General features: G+C 34.7%; 2 protein-coding genes across 6 annotated transcripts in view; both read left to right on the top strand.

Annotated features, from left to right (window-relative positions):
• mnd1 (meiotic nuclear divisions 1 homolog (S. cerevisiae)) overlaps window positions 1-2219 on the top strand; it is a 38479-nt gene extending 36260 nt beyond the window's left edge. For both annotated transcript variants that reach the window (XM_077232431.1, XM_077232432.1), the window contains exons 7-8: window positions 24-68; window positions 1470-2219. In XM_077232431.1, coding sequence (XP_077088546.1) covers window positions 24-68; window positions 1470-1576 — 152 coding nt within the window. In that variant the 3' untranslated portion in view covers window positions 1577-2219. The remainder of the gene's footprint in view (window positions 1-23; window positions 69-1469) is intronic.
• Window positions 2220-3461: 1242 nt separating this feature from the next.
• tmem131l (transmembrane 131 like) overlaps window positions 3462-20369 on the top strand; it is a 54852-nt gene continuing 37944 nt past the window's right edge. For 2 of the 4 annotated variants that reach the window (XM_077232401.1, XM_077232400.1), the window contains exons 1-3: window positions 3484-3706; window positions 4398-4465; window positions 10175-10215. In XM_077232401.1, the coding sequence (XP_077088516.1) occupies window positions 3598-3706; window positions 4398-4465; window positions 10175-10215 (218 nt within the window). In that variant the 5' untranslated portion in view covers window positions 3484-3597. Of the gene's footprint in view, window positions 3707-4397; window positions 4466-10174; window positions 10216-20369 lie in introns of all 4 variants that reach the window. The other 2 variants (XM_077232402.1, XM_077232403.1) reach the window with 2 other exon arrangements.

The raw sequence follows: 20369 nt of genomic DNA, 5'->3' as shown, positions 1-20369 counted from the left end.
TAACATGTTCATCCTTTTTCTAGGTAAGGCCAACATTACAGCAAAAGAGGCCGTGTCTAGGTGGACGGGTAAGTCATTTGCATTCCTCACACCTCCTGTCAAGTCATGTGATGCGTCCACAGGTTCTGAAATGCAGACCACAGACAATCCTGACAATCCAGTTTTGTCAGAATAAGATATTCTTTATTATTCTAGCACATATAGTTGTCTCAGACTGTTCTTTGTCTAATGAAATAAAATATCACGTGCAGTGTTTTGAAATACGACCGACCATCTTGTCAGCTTGCAGGCGATCACAGTTAGTCGTTCTCAAATATTGGTTTCGTGCAGAAGCGTTGCTCATTTTGATATCGTGGCCCAAAGTCCCAGTCTTATTTGTGGCTGAGTAAAATGAACTTGCATGTTTTATAACTCCTGACTGCAGTACAAACCCTTGGTTATTCCCAGGCATGATTTTTCTGGAATGCAGCAGACACGTCAGGATGGAAATTCCTTTATGCACTCTACAAACGTAACTACAAAATTGGTCTCAGATGAGCAGTGTACAAAAAACTTTTGGTGCGGGCATGTTTCGTAAAACAGCTGACATGCGAAATGGGAAGGGTTTAATGTTCTGTTTACATTTAATAGATCAGATTTCAGCCTAGAGTCAAACACAATGTACACTGTACACTAGGGAATCGCAAACAAATGTAGGCTTTGCTATATTACTGAGTGATCTCATAGATGGAATGGTTTGTATGCAGAAATGATTTACTGTTAGCTTATCCCTAAAACAAACCTGATAATATCAGTAGATTTAATGCAACATACGATTTAACTGAATTATGAGCATTTCAAATCGTGAAAACAACTTCTTATTGAAATGTAATGTCTCTGTATTAAAAGGCAAAATCAGTGCCTGTTCTCTTCACATGTATAGTTACACTTAACTGTCTTGCTGTTCGCACAGTGGACCCTTTTCACATGTCCAGGGTTATCAGAACCGGATGTGGTTATAATTGTGTAAACTTCTATAGTGGTAAATGCGAGATGACAAATATAGCAAATATAATTGTATTCCCATTTGCTCCAATAGCAAAAGAAAAACTCTGTGATAGCGTCGCCATGACTTTCCAAAAGATGGAAAAAATATTGAGAGATTGAATACAGCAAGTCACAAGAGAGAAAGATTTCACTCCCTCAGCCGCTGTATTAGAAACGATTCGAATACATTAATTAATTGTGAGCATTAATCCATTTTTTTTAATACAAAGTATAGCATTATAAATGTATATACCCTTTTTTTATCTAAATATGAACAACTGTTATAGATTTAGATACGCGTCATCACTGTCTGTGAAAAGGGCCCATTAGAAATTCCATTTCTGAGTTTGTTGCACAATGACTAAGATGAGTAGTATTCATAATTTATCTGGATTGGTATTTGTGCCATATGTGTGTCACATTTCACATTCATTCTTTTCCAGATAATGTTTTTGCAATCAAATCCTGGGCAAAGAAGAAGTTTGGCTTCGAGAACACCCACTTGGACAAAGCTTTTGGAATACCAGAGGACTTTGACTATATTAATTGACCAAAAATTCCCAGCCTCTTGGATCTAGTGATTGTTTGATTTGTTCAGCACTGCACAATCAAGCTTTATTCGCTTACATCAGTTTGTTTTACTTTTTGTTCTCGGTTTTGCATGTTCAAGACAAAGCTGTGAGCTATATACATTGTGAAGAGTGCGGTGTAAATTCTCAGGAGTGCCCCACCCTTGAAATTTGAACCTCGTCTAGTCTCAGGCAAACTTCAGGATTGATTTGTCAGCATAAATGGATAAACGATGGTAAAAATGCTGCCGGTGTGTAAGCGGAGAAGGTGTTGTGTTAACCCTTGGCTGCTCAGAGATGCACCCGTAAACCATACTGACTGTTCGGACACATGTTGATAGAGAAATAGAGGATAATGAATTGAGGTGCACATCAAAGGTCAATTCAAGAAAATGAATCACAGGTTAAAGTTAGTTTGAAGTAAGGTAAAATTGTTTATGAAAAAAATTATAATAGCAAAAGCATGCATGTTTGTGTATAAAGTATTCTTGTTCATTTCAATTCAGATGATTTTTTTGTTTGCATTTTGGTTTTATTAGTGGCCACTTTTTCACAGGGTACATTTTTGTATGCTGTAAATATGAAAAATGGTCAATGGCTAATAAATGCACATGTTTAAGCACATTTTGTAATGTCCTATCAATTTGCAACATCATAACTACACTTAGATGCATGAAAACACCACACACACACACACACACACACACACACACACACACACACACACACACACACACACACACACACACACACACACACACACACACACACACACACACACACACACACATTGATATCTGTTCCATTAGTTTCTAAGTTTGTTGAAAATAATTAATGCTTGTTCATTTCAACAGTAATGTTATGTTAAAGTTCAGTTTTAAAATATGAGTGCTTCCTGAATAGGTGTAATCATTTAAAATAATTATGAATCAATACATTATGTTGTTAGAACAATTTTACACGGGGGGGGGGGGGATAATTTCTGTGCTTTTGTTAGGAATGCTTCAAAAATACATGAACATAGTTGGATTTTTTTTAATGTGTATTTTTTAGCTATTTTTGTTTTATTCCAATGACAAAAATATTGGTGGTTTTAAGGGTTTATATTTTTAAACAAGTTTTATTAATCCAATAAAAAAGTATATTTAAACCAAGGCACAAGTTTTGAGTAATTGGTATTTAGGTGTAGATCTGCACCAGCGATTATATTGTTTGTATATTTCAGTGTACTTGTAAGGAATGCTTCAAAAATATATTATAAGGGAAAAAAAAACGTTTTTGTAAAATTACGACATAATTATGACATAAAATATAATTATGATGTCACAATTTTGACTTAAGACAAATGTGACTAGAATTTTCACCATGACTGTATGTCATAATTTTGACTTTTTAAGTCATAATTATAATTTACAAAAACATGTTTTCTTTTTATGTGTGATGGAAATTGGCTTCCATATATTGGTGTAATATTTAACATTGATGTATCGGTTTTGTAAAAAAAATTTCCAATGAACAAAATATTGGATGTCTCATTTATTTGTGAATGTTATAGAAATATAGCAATGTGATTAAACAGTATAAGTCTACCATCTCTCGACATCTACACTGCTAGCGATGCGACTTAACTGTCGGAGTGTCAGTCAACTGTCAGTGTGCCCTGTTGGCGTTGGTCGGGGTTTGCTTTCCCCCAAACGGAATATGTTCAGTCAGCATCATAAAATTGATGTCTGTGTCTGTTGGGCCGGTGTGAACATGACAGTTATTTTTCATAAAATTCTAAATCCAACGGAAAACTTGTTTGTTGGAGTTTGTCTGTGCTGTGTGAGCAGGTCTGTGGAGTGTAGATAGATGGTTGAGTCGCTCGCAGTGTAGATGGCTTTTCTGGCTGTAGTGGGCGACACTCTCACACTCGCATAGGTACTGCTGAGAAAGGAGGGAGGGTGTGAGTGAGTGAAAGAAAGAGAAAGAAGTGAAGCCAGGGAGCTTCAACACAGCCAGCATGGCGAGCCAAAGGGACTTCACACACAGAAAAACATGGATTAATGTCCTTCTGCGACTCCTACAGCTGTTATTGCCGTACATTCGACACGGAGAAGCTCAGTTTCAAGGTGAGGGAGACAGATTCGCCTTATTTAGTTTGTTCACGAATGCAACGCGAGTGTGAAAATGTCGGAGGAACTGCCGAGGGCTGATTTGACAAGTATTCAAGTGCACTCGTTATGCTATAAGGACAGTATTCACCCGAAAGCTGATCTATTTTATTCTAGTTTTATTCGTCTGTCTGTCTGCATAAGGATTTATCTTTTGATTCAAATCTGAAGACAGACTGCTCAAGCGTTGTTGTTTTTTGGCCAGTTATTGGTTTTGTTCGATTTCCTGTGTTAATGCGATATGCTACAAAGCTCATATATCTGCATACATCTGTTATTCAGTGCAGTCTATGGGAACTAAGCGTATATTCGATGTTCGCAAAAGAAAACACAAGCTACGAACAGTATTAATGCACATTTAAATGTGTTTCCAGTGGCATGTATGTGGATTGTTGTCATTGTGTGAGCGGTGGACTAAAATAGATTGTCCGTTCAATTGCAAGCCTTTGTCATCCACTCCAGTTCATATAACGTTACTGCTTACTGTTCAACTACTGCAAACCAAACATAATTAGAAAACGCATGATAAGACAAACACTAGTGTCATTTTCGGATTTCCTGTATTTTTGTGTAGAGACAGGAATTGGCCTGGTGTTTCTTGATCTGTTCGCTTGATGTTCTATATGTTTGTTATCCTTTCTTTCTGAAGCTCTGACTCAAATACCCAGCGTGGTTGAAGTTTGGCAGGAGGACGCAGACTTCTTCATGTCATCGCAGGTATGTGTGCTGGTTTAAAAAAAATATGACGTCATAAGCTGGACGTTTTTATTACAGTGCAACTTCCCTTCATTGTGAGCCGAAAGCACGTGTGAGACATGGTTCAATGTGCTGTTACATTTGCAAATGTGGCAACAACTAAAAAAATCTAAATAACTTAATTCTTTAATTTGGATTTTTCAATTTGATTTAGTATCTATTGATTTTTGCAGTGCATATGGGCAATGCAATTGTTTATTTAGCTTGATGAAATGCGTTTAAATGTGGAGGCGGGAACTGGGAGGCATCTTTCTGTAAGGACTATAGGATCCTTAAAGAACGGAATACATTAATTTTTGCACTATCTCATGTTTTAGTCTCAAATAACAAACAGGCATTAATTCCAGCAGCATATTACGAAATCTATTATGTGATTTTTAAATTATTAAATGGAATTCGTAAAGGTATAGTTAATTCAGGAATGAAAATGTTTGTCATTTACTCGCCCTCATGCCTTTCCAAACTGTTTTACTGACTATTAACTTCCATTGTATGGACAAAAACGCCAAAACATTTCTCAAATTGTATTCTTGAGGGGGAAAAAATTGAAAAGATTTTCAGTTATCGGTTTACTGTCCTTTAAAGTGAAATGTCAAAAAAAAAAATGAAATTAGTAGGCTATTGTTACAAACGTGTACGACTTTCTATCTTCAGTGGCATACAATAGGTGATGAAAATCAACCATGGTTTTACTACAAATAAAAACAAAAAACTTTGGTTATTGTAGTTAAATCGTGGTAACCACAAATAACCATGGTTTTGCTACACTAACAGTAGTTTAACCATGGTAGTTGTAATTTGTAATTAATCCATCCAACAACAACAAAAAAACATGGTTACTAAACTTTTACCATAATAAAACCATGGTTAATGGTTCATTAACTAATTCTGCCTTTTGCTGCCTTTTAAATTTAAAAATGGAAAATATACAAGTAAAAACAAATGTAAAATATTAATAAAAACTACAATAGTATCTAAATGATACTCAAATAAGTTTTCTGAGATCCGGACTTCAAATTGTGGTTAAGCCGGTTGTATGAGATACAATAAAACACCTTACTTTCCCTCCCTGTGATTAAAAAAGTTATTAGATAGTAAGAGTTTTATTGCCAGGTATGATCTTACACAGATTTGCATTTGCTAGATGATTCCTCTTCACAGAGGATTAATATAGTATAGTAGTTAGACAGAACAATGAAATAATACATCTAGGCCTATAGAAAAACACTTGACAGAATAACATGAGTTACTGTAATATGCAGAAGAGGCAATGCATAGGTTGTACGATTAAATGTTAATATGAATGAATGAACATATTGCTAATAGAGCTATGCAAAAGCTGACGCCATTGGCATTTGAGCCCAACACCTGGCATAGTTATGAAAGTGTGCTGTTTTTAGTGGTGGTGGTTTATCATGATCAGGCACACGAGACTGATTAAAGTTTGATAAAGATATTTTTATCATGTTTCCTTTGGGACAGGAAGCTAAAGCCACACAAACATGCACAGAGACTTTTGTTGCTTCAGTTTGACAGACAATTTGCCATTTTTGTGGTTAAGTTACGCAAGAGACCTGTCTTATGGCTTGAGAATGGCTACAAGCAAAGTGAATGGAAAAATCCATTTATAGTTCTCGATTTGTTTAAAGGGGCTTAGTTTGTTGTCTTGACAGTACTAGTGGAGGTGGATGCAATGTTATATCAATCTGTAGATAGAATTTGCTCATTCTAAGGTAATAAAAACATAACGGTTTATTAAGGTAAATACACCACTGAAAACGTAGTTATGATATTTCTGTCAACAGATCCTAAATATTACACAATGCACCTTTGAGTTTTGTCTATTTTTAAAGAAGACACTTGGCAGATTATTCCTGAGATTAAAAAAAGTTTTAAAAGTAAACTTACAGTTAAAAAAAACCTTATAGCAATATGTTTTTGAAAAATTCACACAAATACTACTTTAAATTTATGAAATAGGCCTATAGCCTATATTTTCCAAAACATGTTTTTCTCTAAAATATGTTTTGAAATAAATTCCATAAATCTAAACAAGTTGAGTTTCAAATTTGAGATTGATATCTCAATAAAGTTAATTAAGAGCAGTACCAAACGTTTCCACTAGATGAAATTTGTTTCCCATTCATTTCCAATGCGGCCATTTTTTTCAGGACCATTTAACCTTTTCAAATCATGCCCATGATTTTTATTTTTATTTTTCAAAATAGAAAGTGCCAAAACCTTACCAAGTTTCGTATACCATTCCGATGAAGTAAAAAATTCTTAAAAGATGAAACGTAAAATTTTTCAAGAACACTAGTGTGTTAAATGAGTCTTAAATGAACGTAAAGAGTTGGGAGGAAATCGGATGTGTCAGATCTGAGTTGTGTGTCAGTTCATAAAGTGACAGCTGCCCAATATACCTGCTGCAGTTGGTGTCATTAATGTGAATCAAAGAACAAAAAAAAGAGAAAATCACTCACTTCTCTTTACTGAATAACTGTTGTAGCTTTAATAAGGATTAATCTGTTTTTAATTTTATACAGTGAAGACTGCTGTTTTTTAACATTTGATTACTTTATTCAATATCTGTAGCATATATTATATTAACTTTAAGGGGTGGGTGACGATCCACAGTATATTGTAGCGGCGGTATAAAATGTCTATCGTTAGAGATTTTGCCGTATCGGTATATCACGGTATGTAATATACGGGTAGCACAGCACTATTGACACTTTAGATTGATGAAACACATGAATGAGACAACAAAGAGCAGATGTGCTTGATGTTAAAAAGAGTTAAGTGCGATAAGTCTCAGAAAACAACTCTGTGCGGTGCTCGCTCAGACTGACACACAGCTGAAGCTCATGCCATGCACAGAAATGCACGTCTCAGCATGCGAACGCAAATTTAGTTCTCTTCACGTATTATTGTGCTTGAATGGTCAAATGTAAAAAAAAAACATTGTGTGGAGAGTATTCATGTGATCAATCGGTTATGCTGTAATGTGCTTTCAAAAACTGTAATGTGATCCAAACCGTGAGTTTTGTGATCCGTTCCACCACTAGTACTAAAATAACTAAAACTGAAATAAAAAATCATATATTAAAACCATGTAGACATATAAAAAAATTATAGAAATGACTACAAAAAAAACCTAGTAAAACTTTAACAAAGGAAAAAAATAAAAACTAATTTTAACTATTAATAAAATGTATAATAGTAGTATCTGAATGATGGCTGCTCTTCAAATCGTGGTTAAATGCTTGATGTGGTGATTGATAGAATAGTTAAAAATACACCATCAGTTTGGAGTATCAGGGGAATATTTAAATGAGCTTGCTGTTTAATGGCTGTCAGTATGTTCTGCTGTGGTTCATTATCATTACATAACTGCAAAATAACAGTACAGGAAAGTCACAAGAAAGTTGGTTACACTTCTTTACAGTGTATGAATCATTCTAAAGTTGAAAAGGGCAACCTTATTTCCCTAAGGCTCTCTATAAGATGAAGTCCATGTGATAAATAGCATATACAATAAATTTTTTTCTAATATATTGTTGAGCTGTTTTTGAGTAAATGTGCTTTTTTTAAAAATTAATTAATTATTTTTTATAAATATGTTTAGATTTAATAATAGCTACCATGTTGGATTTTTTTTTAGTTTGTTCTAGCATGACAGGTGTGTCCTAGATATGATTTGCTCATTAATGAATAATCTGGATTTTGATTTCGGAATTGAATAAAATTAATTAAATGAAATTAAAATTAATTATAAAAATGACGGTTACATTCACAAACAGCTTTATATTTTAGAAACACATTATCGGCTTGACAACCGGTTAAAAGCAGAGCCATAAATAGACTTTGATTCATTTGTAGTCTATATAGATGGCAAGAGTGATTGAGTAGACCTGCAGCATTCCATGTAAAGAGAACCACCCTCACCCGAGGATGGATGGATGGATGGATGCTGCTCAGTGCTCGGCATTATAATACTAAAACTCTACAGATTCATTGCATGCTTTCTATTTTGAGCAAGACTCCATACACTGCATATTCATCCAATCATTGTAAAATGTGTACTTACTGACACCAGGAAACCAAGTGGCCTCTATATACACCTATTGTATGTCTGGAGGGCTAAAGTTAGTTCCTATGGATACCCTGCTGTAACACTCATCAGTCATGCTTTCAAGGCTCTCAGTAAAATGGCTATTTCAGAAAATTGCCAATGATGTGTTACTGGTAGTTTATGCAATTGTATGGTTATGTGTCAAAATCGTACAGTGTTCCCTTTCAGTAGTGGTGCTTTCACTTGTGCTCTGAATTTACTGGTTTCTGTTTCCAGTTTTATGTTATTTAGGCAACAATTATATTTGCAATGCTAAGTTAACTACTGTTCACTACTGTTCAAAAGTCTGCATTTATTTGGTCAAACATACAGTAAAAAACAGTATGGTGAAATATGATTACAATTGAACTGTTTTCTATTTCAATATATTTTAGAATGTAATTTATGGCAAATCTGAATTTTCAGCAGCCATTCCTCCAGTCTTAAAGGGTTAATTCACCCATGATTTATTCATCTTCAAGCTATCCTAGTGTACATATGACTTTCTTCTTTCAGCCAAACAAAATATGAGTTACATTAAAACATTGCTCTTCCAAGTTTTATAATGAGAGTGAGTAACGCCTGAGATTTTGAAGCCCAAAAAAGCACATACATCCATCATAAAAGTAATCCATACGGCTCCAGGATGTTAATAAAAGCCCTGTTTTAGACTTCTAATTCGTGACCGGTGTTTTGTTTTGCTTTATCCTCTGCGCTTGCGCGTTTGTCAGTACCTAATGCGTCGGGTCAGAGGTCACTCTCCCGCCGGAACTAGACTCGCATACAGCCTTTGGCGGAAGCCAGTGATTTTAGTTTATAAAGTTAAAAATATGGATATTTTTCTTACAAAAACGCATCGCTTTACTTCAGAAGGCCTTTATTAACCCTCTTGGGCCGTATGGATTACTTTTATGATGGATGGATGTGCTTTTTTTGGGCTTCAGAATCTCTGGTGCTACTCACTCCCATTATAAAGCTTGGAAGAGCTAGGATACTTTGTAATATACTGTAACTCTGATTGTGTTTGGCTGAAAGAAGAAAGTCATATACATATAAATACAAAAAACATATACATTGTTGAGGGTGAGTAAATTATTGGATAATTTTCATTTTTGGGTGAACTAGCCTAACCCTTTAAGTGTCACATGATCCTTCAGAATCCTTCAAGATCCTTCCTTATTCTAATCAATTTGAAAACAGTTGTGCTGCTTAACTTTTTTTTGAGGGGGGGCTGTGATTCTGTGCTTTTTATACCTTTTTTTTTTTTTGATGGATGGAGAATCCAAAAGAACAGTATTTATTTGAAAACTTTTGTAAAATTAGAAAATGTGTTTATCACTTTTGATCAGTTTTATGCCTTTTTTCTGGATATTTTTTTTTTCTTCAAATAAATAAAACAATCATACTGACCCCAAACTTTTAAACATTGTGTGTTATTCTATTATTTTATTCTAAACCTCATTAGAAACTCGTTATATTTATTCAAATTATAACTGTACCCATGTAATATGCTGTTATGTAATCTATATAACAAATATATATTTTTTCCCTTCCAGGCAGAGGAGCAGCACAGTGAGAATGTTCCTCGAGAGGAGAGGTGAGAATCTCTCTCTACCACAATCCCTTTGAGACTTTAATACAGTAGCCTATTTGCATTTTTTTGGTATCTTTGCTTCAGGTATGGTTAGTACAAATATGTTGTTGTAAACCCACTATTTGATATATATAACGTAATTTATAAAATTCTCATGTCCAAAACTGGAAGAACAAAAGTTTTACCTTTTTAGCATCACAAAATAAGTTTCTGGGGGTCTATTGTGTACGTCCACTAAACATTTATATGAAGGCGGAGCTGGCTTGTTTCAACAGTGCATGGCATGGAAAACTAAGCCTCTTTAGGACACCAGCTTTCTGTTCAATTTACATTTGCATTCATGTGACTGGCATGACCTAAGTGAACACGCACTGTTTTATTAACTGCATTTCAATAGAAAGATATGAGCCCAGTATGTAAACAAAGTGCTAGTGAAGTCTGTGGAAAAATACCAATTTTAGTACAAGAGTGCAAGGTGACACATTTTTTACAGCTGTGTTTTCTTAATTCATCTGACCATGCTTACATATTCTTTATCGTACCATTAAAGATTAATGCTGCCTTTGACTCCATAGATCACAACATTCTCATTCTCACAACAGTTTAGAGAATTGCATTGGCATTTGTGGACATGTATTACATTTTCTTTGGCATTAAGTTGTTTAAGATCCTATTAGTTGTCAGAGCTATAGCTATGTGGGCAGTGCTAGTCCAAATAAACACAACGTTTATAGTTAACACACTTAATTTAGTGCACAGCTTTCACACAACCAGCATTACCGTCACTCACGCAGAACAGCAACCCGCGCATACGATAACCTTTTCACACCCGGAAGCACCTTGTGCTGAAGTGAATAATGTAGAAGCACCTTATGCCGATCTACAAACATCAGGAAACGTAATTGGCTTTCTGTAATATGCGTAATATGCTGATGAGATCTATATTTCCCCTATAAAAGATTAAAGGTGGGAGTTAATAGTTGCAAATTATTATCCACGTGACAAGGATTTTTTGACACACATCTAGGAATGTATTTGGTAAATGCGTTTCCATTGTAGTTCATGCGGATGTCTTCTTACAGAATAAAAAAGATGGTCTATAAGCAAGCATTTAGGTTTTGTTCAGTATGCATTTTGGAACTAGTATTTGCATCTTGGTGTTTCTATCCAACATTTATTTCTGCAGTATCCCAACATTCATTCAGATGGATGGAAGTCCGGCTAGTACTTAGAAGTGTCTCATTCCCTCACTTACCCAAGCCTCATTACCTCGCTTATTTGGGGGTTTGACTGTCACTAAATGCAGTTCAGATGAGTGATTCATGTATTGGTTGCTTGAATTCTGCAGGAGAAGAAATGAGTTGTATGAAAAACATGATGTGTGGACTCCAAGCCAGTGGTATTTATTTTGATAAGATTTATTACCATCCTAAACTGTGGATAATTTGTGTATTTGATCATATTCAAAGAAGACTTAAAGCATCTGTGTTTGTGCATGCAAATTTTAGATTGCACTCTCTTTTAGTAAACTTTCTCTTTATTTTCCCCTCTTCATTTTATCTTTGCCACATCCTCTCATTCTATCCGTCCCCAACTCTGTAGATCTCATTCTGCTATCTGCCTGTAGCAGATGTTTCGTAGTTCACATTGTCTTTGCATTGTTGACTCAGGGTAGCAGCATGCTCTGTGGTTAAGTCCTAATCAGGGACTATCACCAAGCACAATGGCTGCTTTTAGCACAACAGCAACAAGACTCAGTTCCTGTATCAACAGAAACGTGCAGTTTCATACCCTTGCTGTAACATTGGTGTTGAATACTGCTAAATATAAAAAAAAAAAAAACATTTTTTTTTTTTGAGTTTGATGTCAAACTCAATTCTCCATCATTTTTAATTTAAATTTTAGTTTTAATATTTGTGTTCCATTTTAAATATTGAAATAAACCTGAAGGTGACTCTGGACTCTAAAACAAGGAAGCAGAGATGGTACCTTCACTCTGATAGGTCTAAATTGAGTTTTTGAATGAGCAGAAATTGCCACATTGAAACGAAATCTGTAGGTCCTGTAACGGTGCATAAATAATGGCATAGTCATACTACTTATGTAATAATACTAATACCAATAATAAAAATTAGAGATTATAATTTTATTATGGCAAACTAATATATGATAATGCAGTCTAAAATTGTAAAAATGTTATTATATATTTGTTTATACCGTCTATTATTTTTATGGGCTCGGATCCCCCTTTCCATATTTCATGACTTTGCAGGTATGGGGAAAATGTATTGAATTACAGGTATGAGTATTTAAATATAGTTAAAAGGTTGGTAATGTGTTAAACAGAACGGTGAATACTACTGCGCACTTATTGGTAGCTGTATCCGCATTATCAGGTTAGCCAAGGTATTTAATAAACACAAAAAATATGGGATGTGGTGAAATTAGTGTGGGATCCGGGGGCATGCACCCTGCAAGATTTTTTTTTTTAAAATAACCCCTTAAACCATGACTTCTGGCAAGTTTTGTGGATAGAAATGGACATTTTGAGAATAACAAATATGACATACCATCAACTGATTCAAGGCATGATTATTGCAGCACGAACCTTGAACTGCAGTGACAAACAGAAACCTTCATTTTATAATTTTAGACAGAATTGTTCATGTTTTCTTTTGTGTTCATTTTCAGCTTGGTAGAAATTGTTTAGGGGAAAAATGAAATGGCACAACCCAGAAAAATATTATTTACAATGTATTGAAAATTTTATTTTAATGGGAAAGGCCACACCCAATCTGTGAGCACTTAATTTTTCTGGGCTTTTTATAGAAGATCTCTAAGGCTCTTTTGGTAATTTGTTTTTGCAAGAAGTCTTATGCTTATCTAGCCTGCATTTATTTAATCAAAAATACAGAAAAAACAGTCGCCTAATATAGGGAAATATTATTACATAATTTTCTTTTTAACTTTTTATTAATCAAAGAATCTTAAAAAAAAAAGAGAGCATCACGAGCATCAAGAGCATCACGTATCATTATATTAGAATGATTTCTGAAGGACACCAACAAGTTTAGTAGACTCATCTGAAAAATGAAATATGATTTAACGTTAACTATCAGGACTATGAGCAGTAGATGATACTTCCTCGTCTTCTGGGAGAGCGCAGTTCGTACCGCTCATGGTACCGCTTTCTCCTTTCCACAAGCACTTGCTCTCCCGTGGCGTCTGTCGTTGCTATGCAACCATGAACAGAGGCGCGCTTGAAAAAACGAGCGTGCCGGCTGCATTTGAAATAATGAATTTGCACGCGCAAAAAACGTGCTATGTGAACGGCCCCTTATGGCAACGTGACATTAGTCTAATCGAAAATATTTCCATTTGTGGCTCTTTCCTCCTTGTTAACAAGGGGATTCAGAGCCATCGCATGCAGCGCCGCCGGTCGCCATGACAGTGTTTTTAGGTGTGTAAGTGAATGAAGTGAATGTCGTGATATTGCTGATCATGGAAAGATTTTGCAGCGGCGCCGCTGCTGAATACATTGTAGGGGAAACACTGAACTGACTTTTTTACAGACAAGCAGAACAGTGCTAGTGGGTTGTCCGAATAGAGAAGTGAAATCGTTTGACCACAGTGCTTATGCATTAAAAAGTCAAACACCGTAAAATCAAAAACTCATAAGATTATTCTACATATGTTTCTAAATCTTTTACATTGATCATGTGCATCATGTGCAGGTTATCTTGTAATGTATAACTCTCTAGAAATGTAACAAAGTACGCAAGTTGCGTAGGGCCCCAAACCACCATTGGGTCAATAATAATGATTTAAGGCTGTGTTTTAGTTTCATTTTTGATTTTGGCGATTATGAAAATATGATGCTGTTTCCATTCCTTTCCTTTAAATCGCTGTCACCATACGTAACATCCAAATCAGTTGAATCATGTAACGTCACATGTAAAAGAGTATTGAGCTGCGAAAGAAACGCTGTTCAACAGGCGGCTTTTTGTCTGCTTGATCCGAGATGGAGAGAAACACGGACAAGTGCATGCTGCTTCGGGTATGTGCTTAAACGAATAAATACACGCAAACATTTGTCAATGTCCGTCTTGGGGACTTTTTAACCTAATCACATTGAGTTATGTCTTCAGTGAACAAACAGCTGGCAAAGTAATCAAATACTTGTCAGTGTATTGGGTCTGTGCATTCGGTCTTAAAGTGACAGCAGCCTAATAAACCCCCTGCTCTCTCTGACATTTAATATGTTAATCAAACAACAACAAAGAAAATGAGAGAATCACTGCTCTTCACTGAATAACTTCAGTAACTTTAAATTTGAATCAATGTATATTTAATTCATACAGTGAAGACTATGCAATGTTTTATTTTATTATTATTTTTTTAATTTACTTTATTTAATTTCTTTATTTAATTTCGCAATTATTAATAGTAGGCTAACAAAACTTTGTTGGTTTTGTCCAATTTTGTTATTACTGAACGTTTCAACTCTGTTGTTTGTTGGTTGACAGTGAAACTGCCCTGAAAGAACAGATTAACGGGTTGGGGGTTATTTAAAAAAAATAAATGTATGCACTGACAGGGACCCCCGCCTGGACAAAGTTTTGCTTGGGGCCCTCAGAAGTCTAGGATCGGCACTGGAACTTCAACGTCAGCATCACTAAGCATCCAACATCTCTTTCAGTTTTTATTTTTAAAAAAAAACCAGAAAGTTAAAATAGTTCATAAGAGCACAGTTCTAGAATTATGAGGCTGTTAAAGCGGACTGAGCTTACCTGTTCAGCGTGATGACATTTAATCTCCCCGACTGCCTCTTTTGTCCAGATTTAGCCACTTGTTAGCAACCACCTTTTTCAAGACACGTGACATTTAAAAAAAAAATCATGAGTGGGATAATAATACTGATGTATTATATATGTCGTAGAATAAAACATGAAAGTGAGCTTGTTTTCACCACAGACCTTATTTCAGCCATTTAACCAAAATTTCATTCAAAAAACGTATTGACATGGGACGATGGACCCGGAAGTAAAATGCAAACTCGTTTTGGCCTGATTGCATTGTTATAAATTCTAGCAATGGATCATATTCTTAAAAAAAATCTTATTCCGTGTGTGTGGTCCACTATACTACTGGTGTTCAGAGTTTGCTCTTTGAACTTTGGCCTTGCGTTTGTGCATCTATTGGCAGGGTGGCTGTGACGTCATCTGACTGTGTATTGGAGATTATTGACTATCTGCAGCATGCAGAGCAAAGAGAAAGATACCGTGTTATGGGTTGTCTGAGGTCTATATACATGGATTTGAGTAGCTTTAGAATTTTTTTTTATTGTTTTATCTGCTTATAAAACACATTATTCTATATTATGAAGTCTCTTTTGAAAGCAAAGTTGACAAGCACTTTACTACGTGGTTATAAATTTTTGGATTTGACACACATTTTGAGAGGTCTATATATTATAATACTGTACACCTGCTTTTTGCAAGCTATGTGAATGTTGGATTGGTCTTTTTGGCATCTAAATGTGTACATAAATTGCATAAAAATCTGTATTAAAATATTTGAGATGTATCTGATAACTCTTGAAATGGAGAATAATATAAACAATATAACAATTTAATATATTTAATTCATTTTAAAGGATTTTTAAACACGTTGACAGCTTTATTTGACTACTTTTATTCCCAGAACCTGTCAATTAACCCTATAAATTTCTATCTCGAGTCTGTTCTTTCTCATGAGATAAATGAGACAATCTGTTATTTAGTATGTGCAAAACATATTTTGGGAAAAGCCTATTTCTGCTCAAAAATGATCCAGGAAATTATGATTCAAACATCAGACATACAATCTCACACTATCACGAGTAATGGAGTCCATTACAGATTAATACAAAAAAATGTAGTCAGTTTTGTCAGAGAATTTCAGGAAGCTATGTTTTACATGTCATCTAAACATTTAATATTTTTTGATTAAAGATTTACAGAATGTTTGAATACTGTTTTTGGTGAACAGGTCCACATCAAGATTCACAATATTGTATGATTTTAAGTAATGGACATTAGATGGTTTGTTGTTTTTATATCTTATTGTAATGTAACTGAAAGTTCTCTTGCTTAATTGTAGATCATTCTTGATTGCGTTTACACTGTTTGTCCACTATTTCAAATCTTACAACATTTTAGCACATCCAGCAGTGCTTTCAGGTTGTTACACCATGTTTATCACACAAGTAAATGGAGTCTTGCTTATGTGAGAACATTTGTTCTTCATTGCATAAAACATTCTTGGTTGGGGGAAGTGATGCCACAATGACTGCTCTACAGTCTGTATGTAGTGAAAATGTAATGAAAGACTGAAAAAAGGTTTTTATAAGGCACTCAGGCATTACATTAATGTATGAAATGATAATTAATTAAATAAATGAATCCATAAGTTATAATAAGTGTTATATGCAATTAAAAGTCTAAAGACTGACACACTTGTGCCTAACCTCAGCTTGTCAGTAAGCACACTCGGTGTGGAAGTCAAGTCACATTTATTTATATAGCGCTTTTTACAATACAGATTGTTTCAAAGCAGCTTTACAGAGATAACCGGAAAATAATGCAACACAGTTTGTTTCCAGAAGAAAATTGCATCACAGTCTAGCTTAAGTAAGTTCAGTGATGTTTCATTTTTGTTGTAAACAAATCAGTGGAAGTGGAAGTTTAATGGGACCAATCAAAAGTGTTTAAAATGCTGACTGTTTCAATTCACAAAACATGCAGTATACAATGCATGTTAATATGATTTTTTTGTTCTTTTTTTAAAAGTTGTATCAAATTTTACAACTTTGTTGCCATAATAAAGTAACACCTAAAACTACAAGAACAACTCACCATGAAATGAAAATCCACCATATCTTTTTTTTAAACGCTTGTTATACGTAGATGCTATCGTGAACCATTAATCCGTGCATACAATTCTTTTTTTTAACTCTTTCCACACCATTGAGATTTTCCTTCATTTTTTTCACAACGTTTCTCCATCATTGACAAGTTTTTCAGTTTTTTTAGCTTTGTCTCTGCTGACATATGCCAGACTTCTTAGATCATTAAATTAATTTAAACTAGGGATGCAGCGATCATGATTTTGTTTTTTTACAAGCAAATTTGTCGTTTTTGTTATATAAATTTTGTTATATAAATAGTTGCCCACTATTTTTAGTGTTTTTGATTTTTCATTAAATAGGCAAATGTATTTGGTGTTTGCTCTATTGCAGGCCAATCTGGCCTTAAATAAAAAATATGTAGCCAATTGAAATTAGAGGCAACACTGCGCTTTAATCGCAATCCAAACAAAGATGCTAAATTTCAAGATTTAAAGCAAAAGTAGAATGGTCTGACTTTAGCTTTGTGAAATTATGCTTCATAAAACATACCTGCACAAAACAAAAACAGCAGATAGACTAAATGAGAATGCAAATTCACTCTCTGACAGTAGATGGCACTTATGGAACACTACCGATATAGCGTTTCCTTGGTTACTGCTGACCGCTGTGCTTATAAACATTGCTTTAATTGGAATCGAAGCATTTCTGTAGACAGTCGGTTATCTCCAGAGATACATTCATGTAAACACCCACCCCCAATTCAATATTTATATTTTTCTTCCATCTATAGCATTGCGAACAGTGAGCTTGCTGTGACCGGTACAGTATTTTCTGCGCTCTCCTCTCCTCTTTGCATCCGTCTTCAGCGTGTCCCGTCTCTGGCCCGTGTTAGCGCCATTTTTACAGACTTTGAAATGTTTCCACTCAAATTACAGTTTGGTAAATGATTGCAATTCAGTTTTTATGCAAGTCAGAAACAGAGATCGGCTAAAATAATATATATCAGTGGCCCTGCAAGCTGCCTCCACTTTTGAGTTCAACACCCACATCTCAAAGTCCACTCAAGAACTGACAAATAGCACCAAGGCATCAGAGCCTCCTGAAGTCCCAATTTGAAGATATCCATAGTGTAGAGTATGTTCTGCAGCTCTCTGTCTCTCTAGTTGCTAGTGCTAATTTTCACACCTCCTGCTGTGATACGCCCTCTCATATCTTCCTCTGCCAACACCACAAATAGCTTCAGCTCCTGGCATCAACTACATTCCATTAAGCCCAAAACATTCCACAATGTTTCTTCTCTGGATCATGCACACCAATATTTAGGGCAATCTGCTCGTTTTATTGTGTATGTGTATTTCAATGACAAAAAAAAAACCAATAACAAAAGCCAAAAAAAATTTGCCGACCTTAACCCCATGGGCTTATTATGCATTTATTTTCCTCTTTTGAATTGTTGAGGGATGATTGTGTTTCTGTGTTTGTTTTGGCAACAATGTCACATTGACACCAACTAGTAGCAACACATTTATTGCTTGTGTCATGTGACCCTCTGTTGTGTAGCAACTAGTAACCGTGGTCACCTGTCACAAAGCTGTGCCAAATCTAAATCTATTAGATCTATTGAAAACAGAGCTGATAATATTATTTTTGTTTATATTAGTTTGTGGATTTTGCCAATTGAGAGAACAGTGTGTTTGTTTGATCGCCATAGAATTTCGGATGAAATCTGTTGCTTTCCTTGAAAGTGTTGAGTCATGGGTGTTGAATATGATAAACCACCAGGTCAGAGCCCATCAAAAGGGTTAGGACAACTAAATCCAAATAAATGTATGATGAAGACAAAGGTATGGAATTATCCTATTGCTTAGGTGTTGCTTAAGTTTTAAAACGGCTAAATCGATAAACAATATTTATTTTGAAGATATTTGTATGGAGAGATCATGATGGGACATACATTAACCTTAATATAAATCTAAAATAAACAAATATAGGTTATAACAACTACAAATATTTTGTATTATTATTATATAAAATAATAATAATTTTATAATTAATCTTATATGTATATAATCTAAACTAAATAATATATATAGATAAAACAAAGTCAGTTATACATTGGATCTCAAACTGTTTTTTTGTTTTTAAATACTGAAGACATTTCTTTTATGTTTTAATTACGATCTGATAAATATAATATAATACAATATAATATAATTAATATATTGAATGTTCAGACTTGACCAGAGAATATACTTTGTCAAAAGTTTGAGATCCACTGTTATAGAGGATTAAAAGCAGCAGATTTCCATTATTCTGTTTTTCATTTTGCACAAACTGCTGAAATAGTATTGTGGACATTTGCATTTTGCAGATGCACCTCGTCCAATGTATGTTAAAAAAAATATCAGCAGACACAGAGAAAAGACCAGAATCCAATTGAACATACATATTTTACTTGCAAAACATCCAAATCAAGCTCCAGCTGAGGATGGCTTGATACACAGGGTTATTCTTGTTATTTAAAGGGTGAAAAAAACAAAACTCAAAATGGTAAAAAGGTCTCATTACTCCTGTTTGTTCAAAGTATAAACCGCATGCATTTCCATTGTTCAGGGAAAGCATGTTATGTGCTTCTTTTAAAATCATGGAAACTTTTCAAATGTGCATTTCATTAAGATAGATAATAAATAACAATGCCATTGATTCTTGAGTATTAAAAAATTCTACTCATTTGACATAGGCCTACATTTAAAAAAAATAGTTTTTGGATGTGGAGAGCATGTTTGGCCCCTCCCATTGTAATACATCAAATACTCGAGCAGACCCCATTATGTACACTGATCTACAGTACAAACAGGTTAAAACATTAAAACAAGGTCGAGCTCCGATGAGCTACTCAGTGTCATTTGTACACGCCTACCCCTGCATTATTCAAATTTCCTACAACTTCCTGTTTCAGCTCACACAGGAAACGAGCTGTACACTGTATTTGAAACAGCTATTTTTTTAATTTTTTTTGTGATGGGAAGTGATGCTACTGCCAGCAAAGGTGTGTGTGTGTGTGTGTGTGTGTGTGTGTGTGTGTGTGTGTGTGTGTGTGTGTGTGTGTGTGTGTGTGTGTGTGTGTGTGTGTGTGTGTGTGTGTGTGTGTGTGTGTGTGTGTGTGTTTAAATGTCAATTATTAGTGTAAACTTGATTCCATTTCAGTAAGATTAAAAATATATTATATTATAAATGTATTATTCAGCAAGGGTGCATTTAATTTTAC

Source organism: Siphateles boraxobius, unplaced genomic scaffold (assembly GCF_051911475.1).
Source record: "Siphateles boraxobius isolate OS27281-9 unplaced genomic scaffold, OSU_SipBor_1 17, whole genome shotgun sequence".
Classification (NCBI taxonomy): Eukaryota; Metazoa; Chordata; class Actinopteri; order Cypriniformes; family Leuciscidae; genus Siphateles; species Siphateles boraxobius.
The sequence above is the reverse complement of the archived record's forward strand: the minus strand, read 5'-3'. Positions and strand labels throughout refer to the sequence as shown.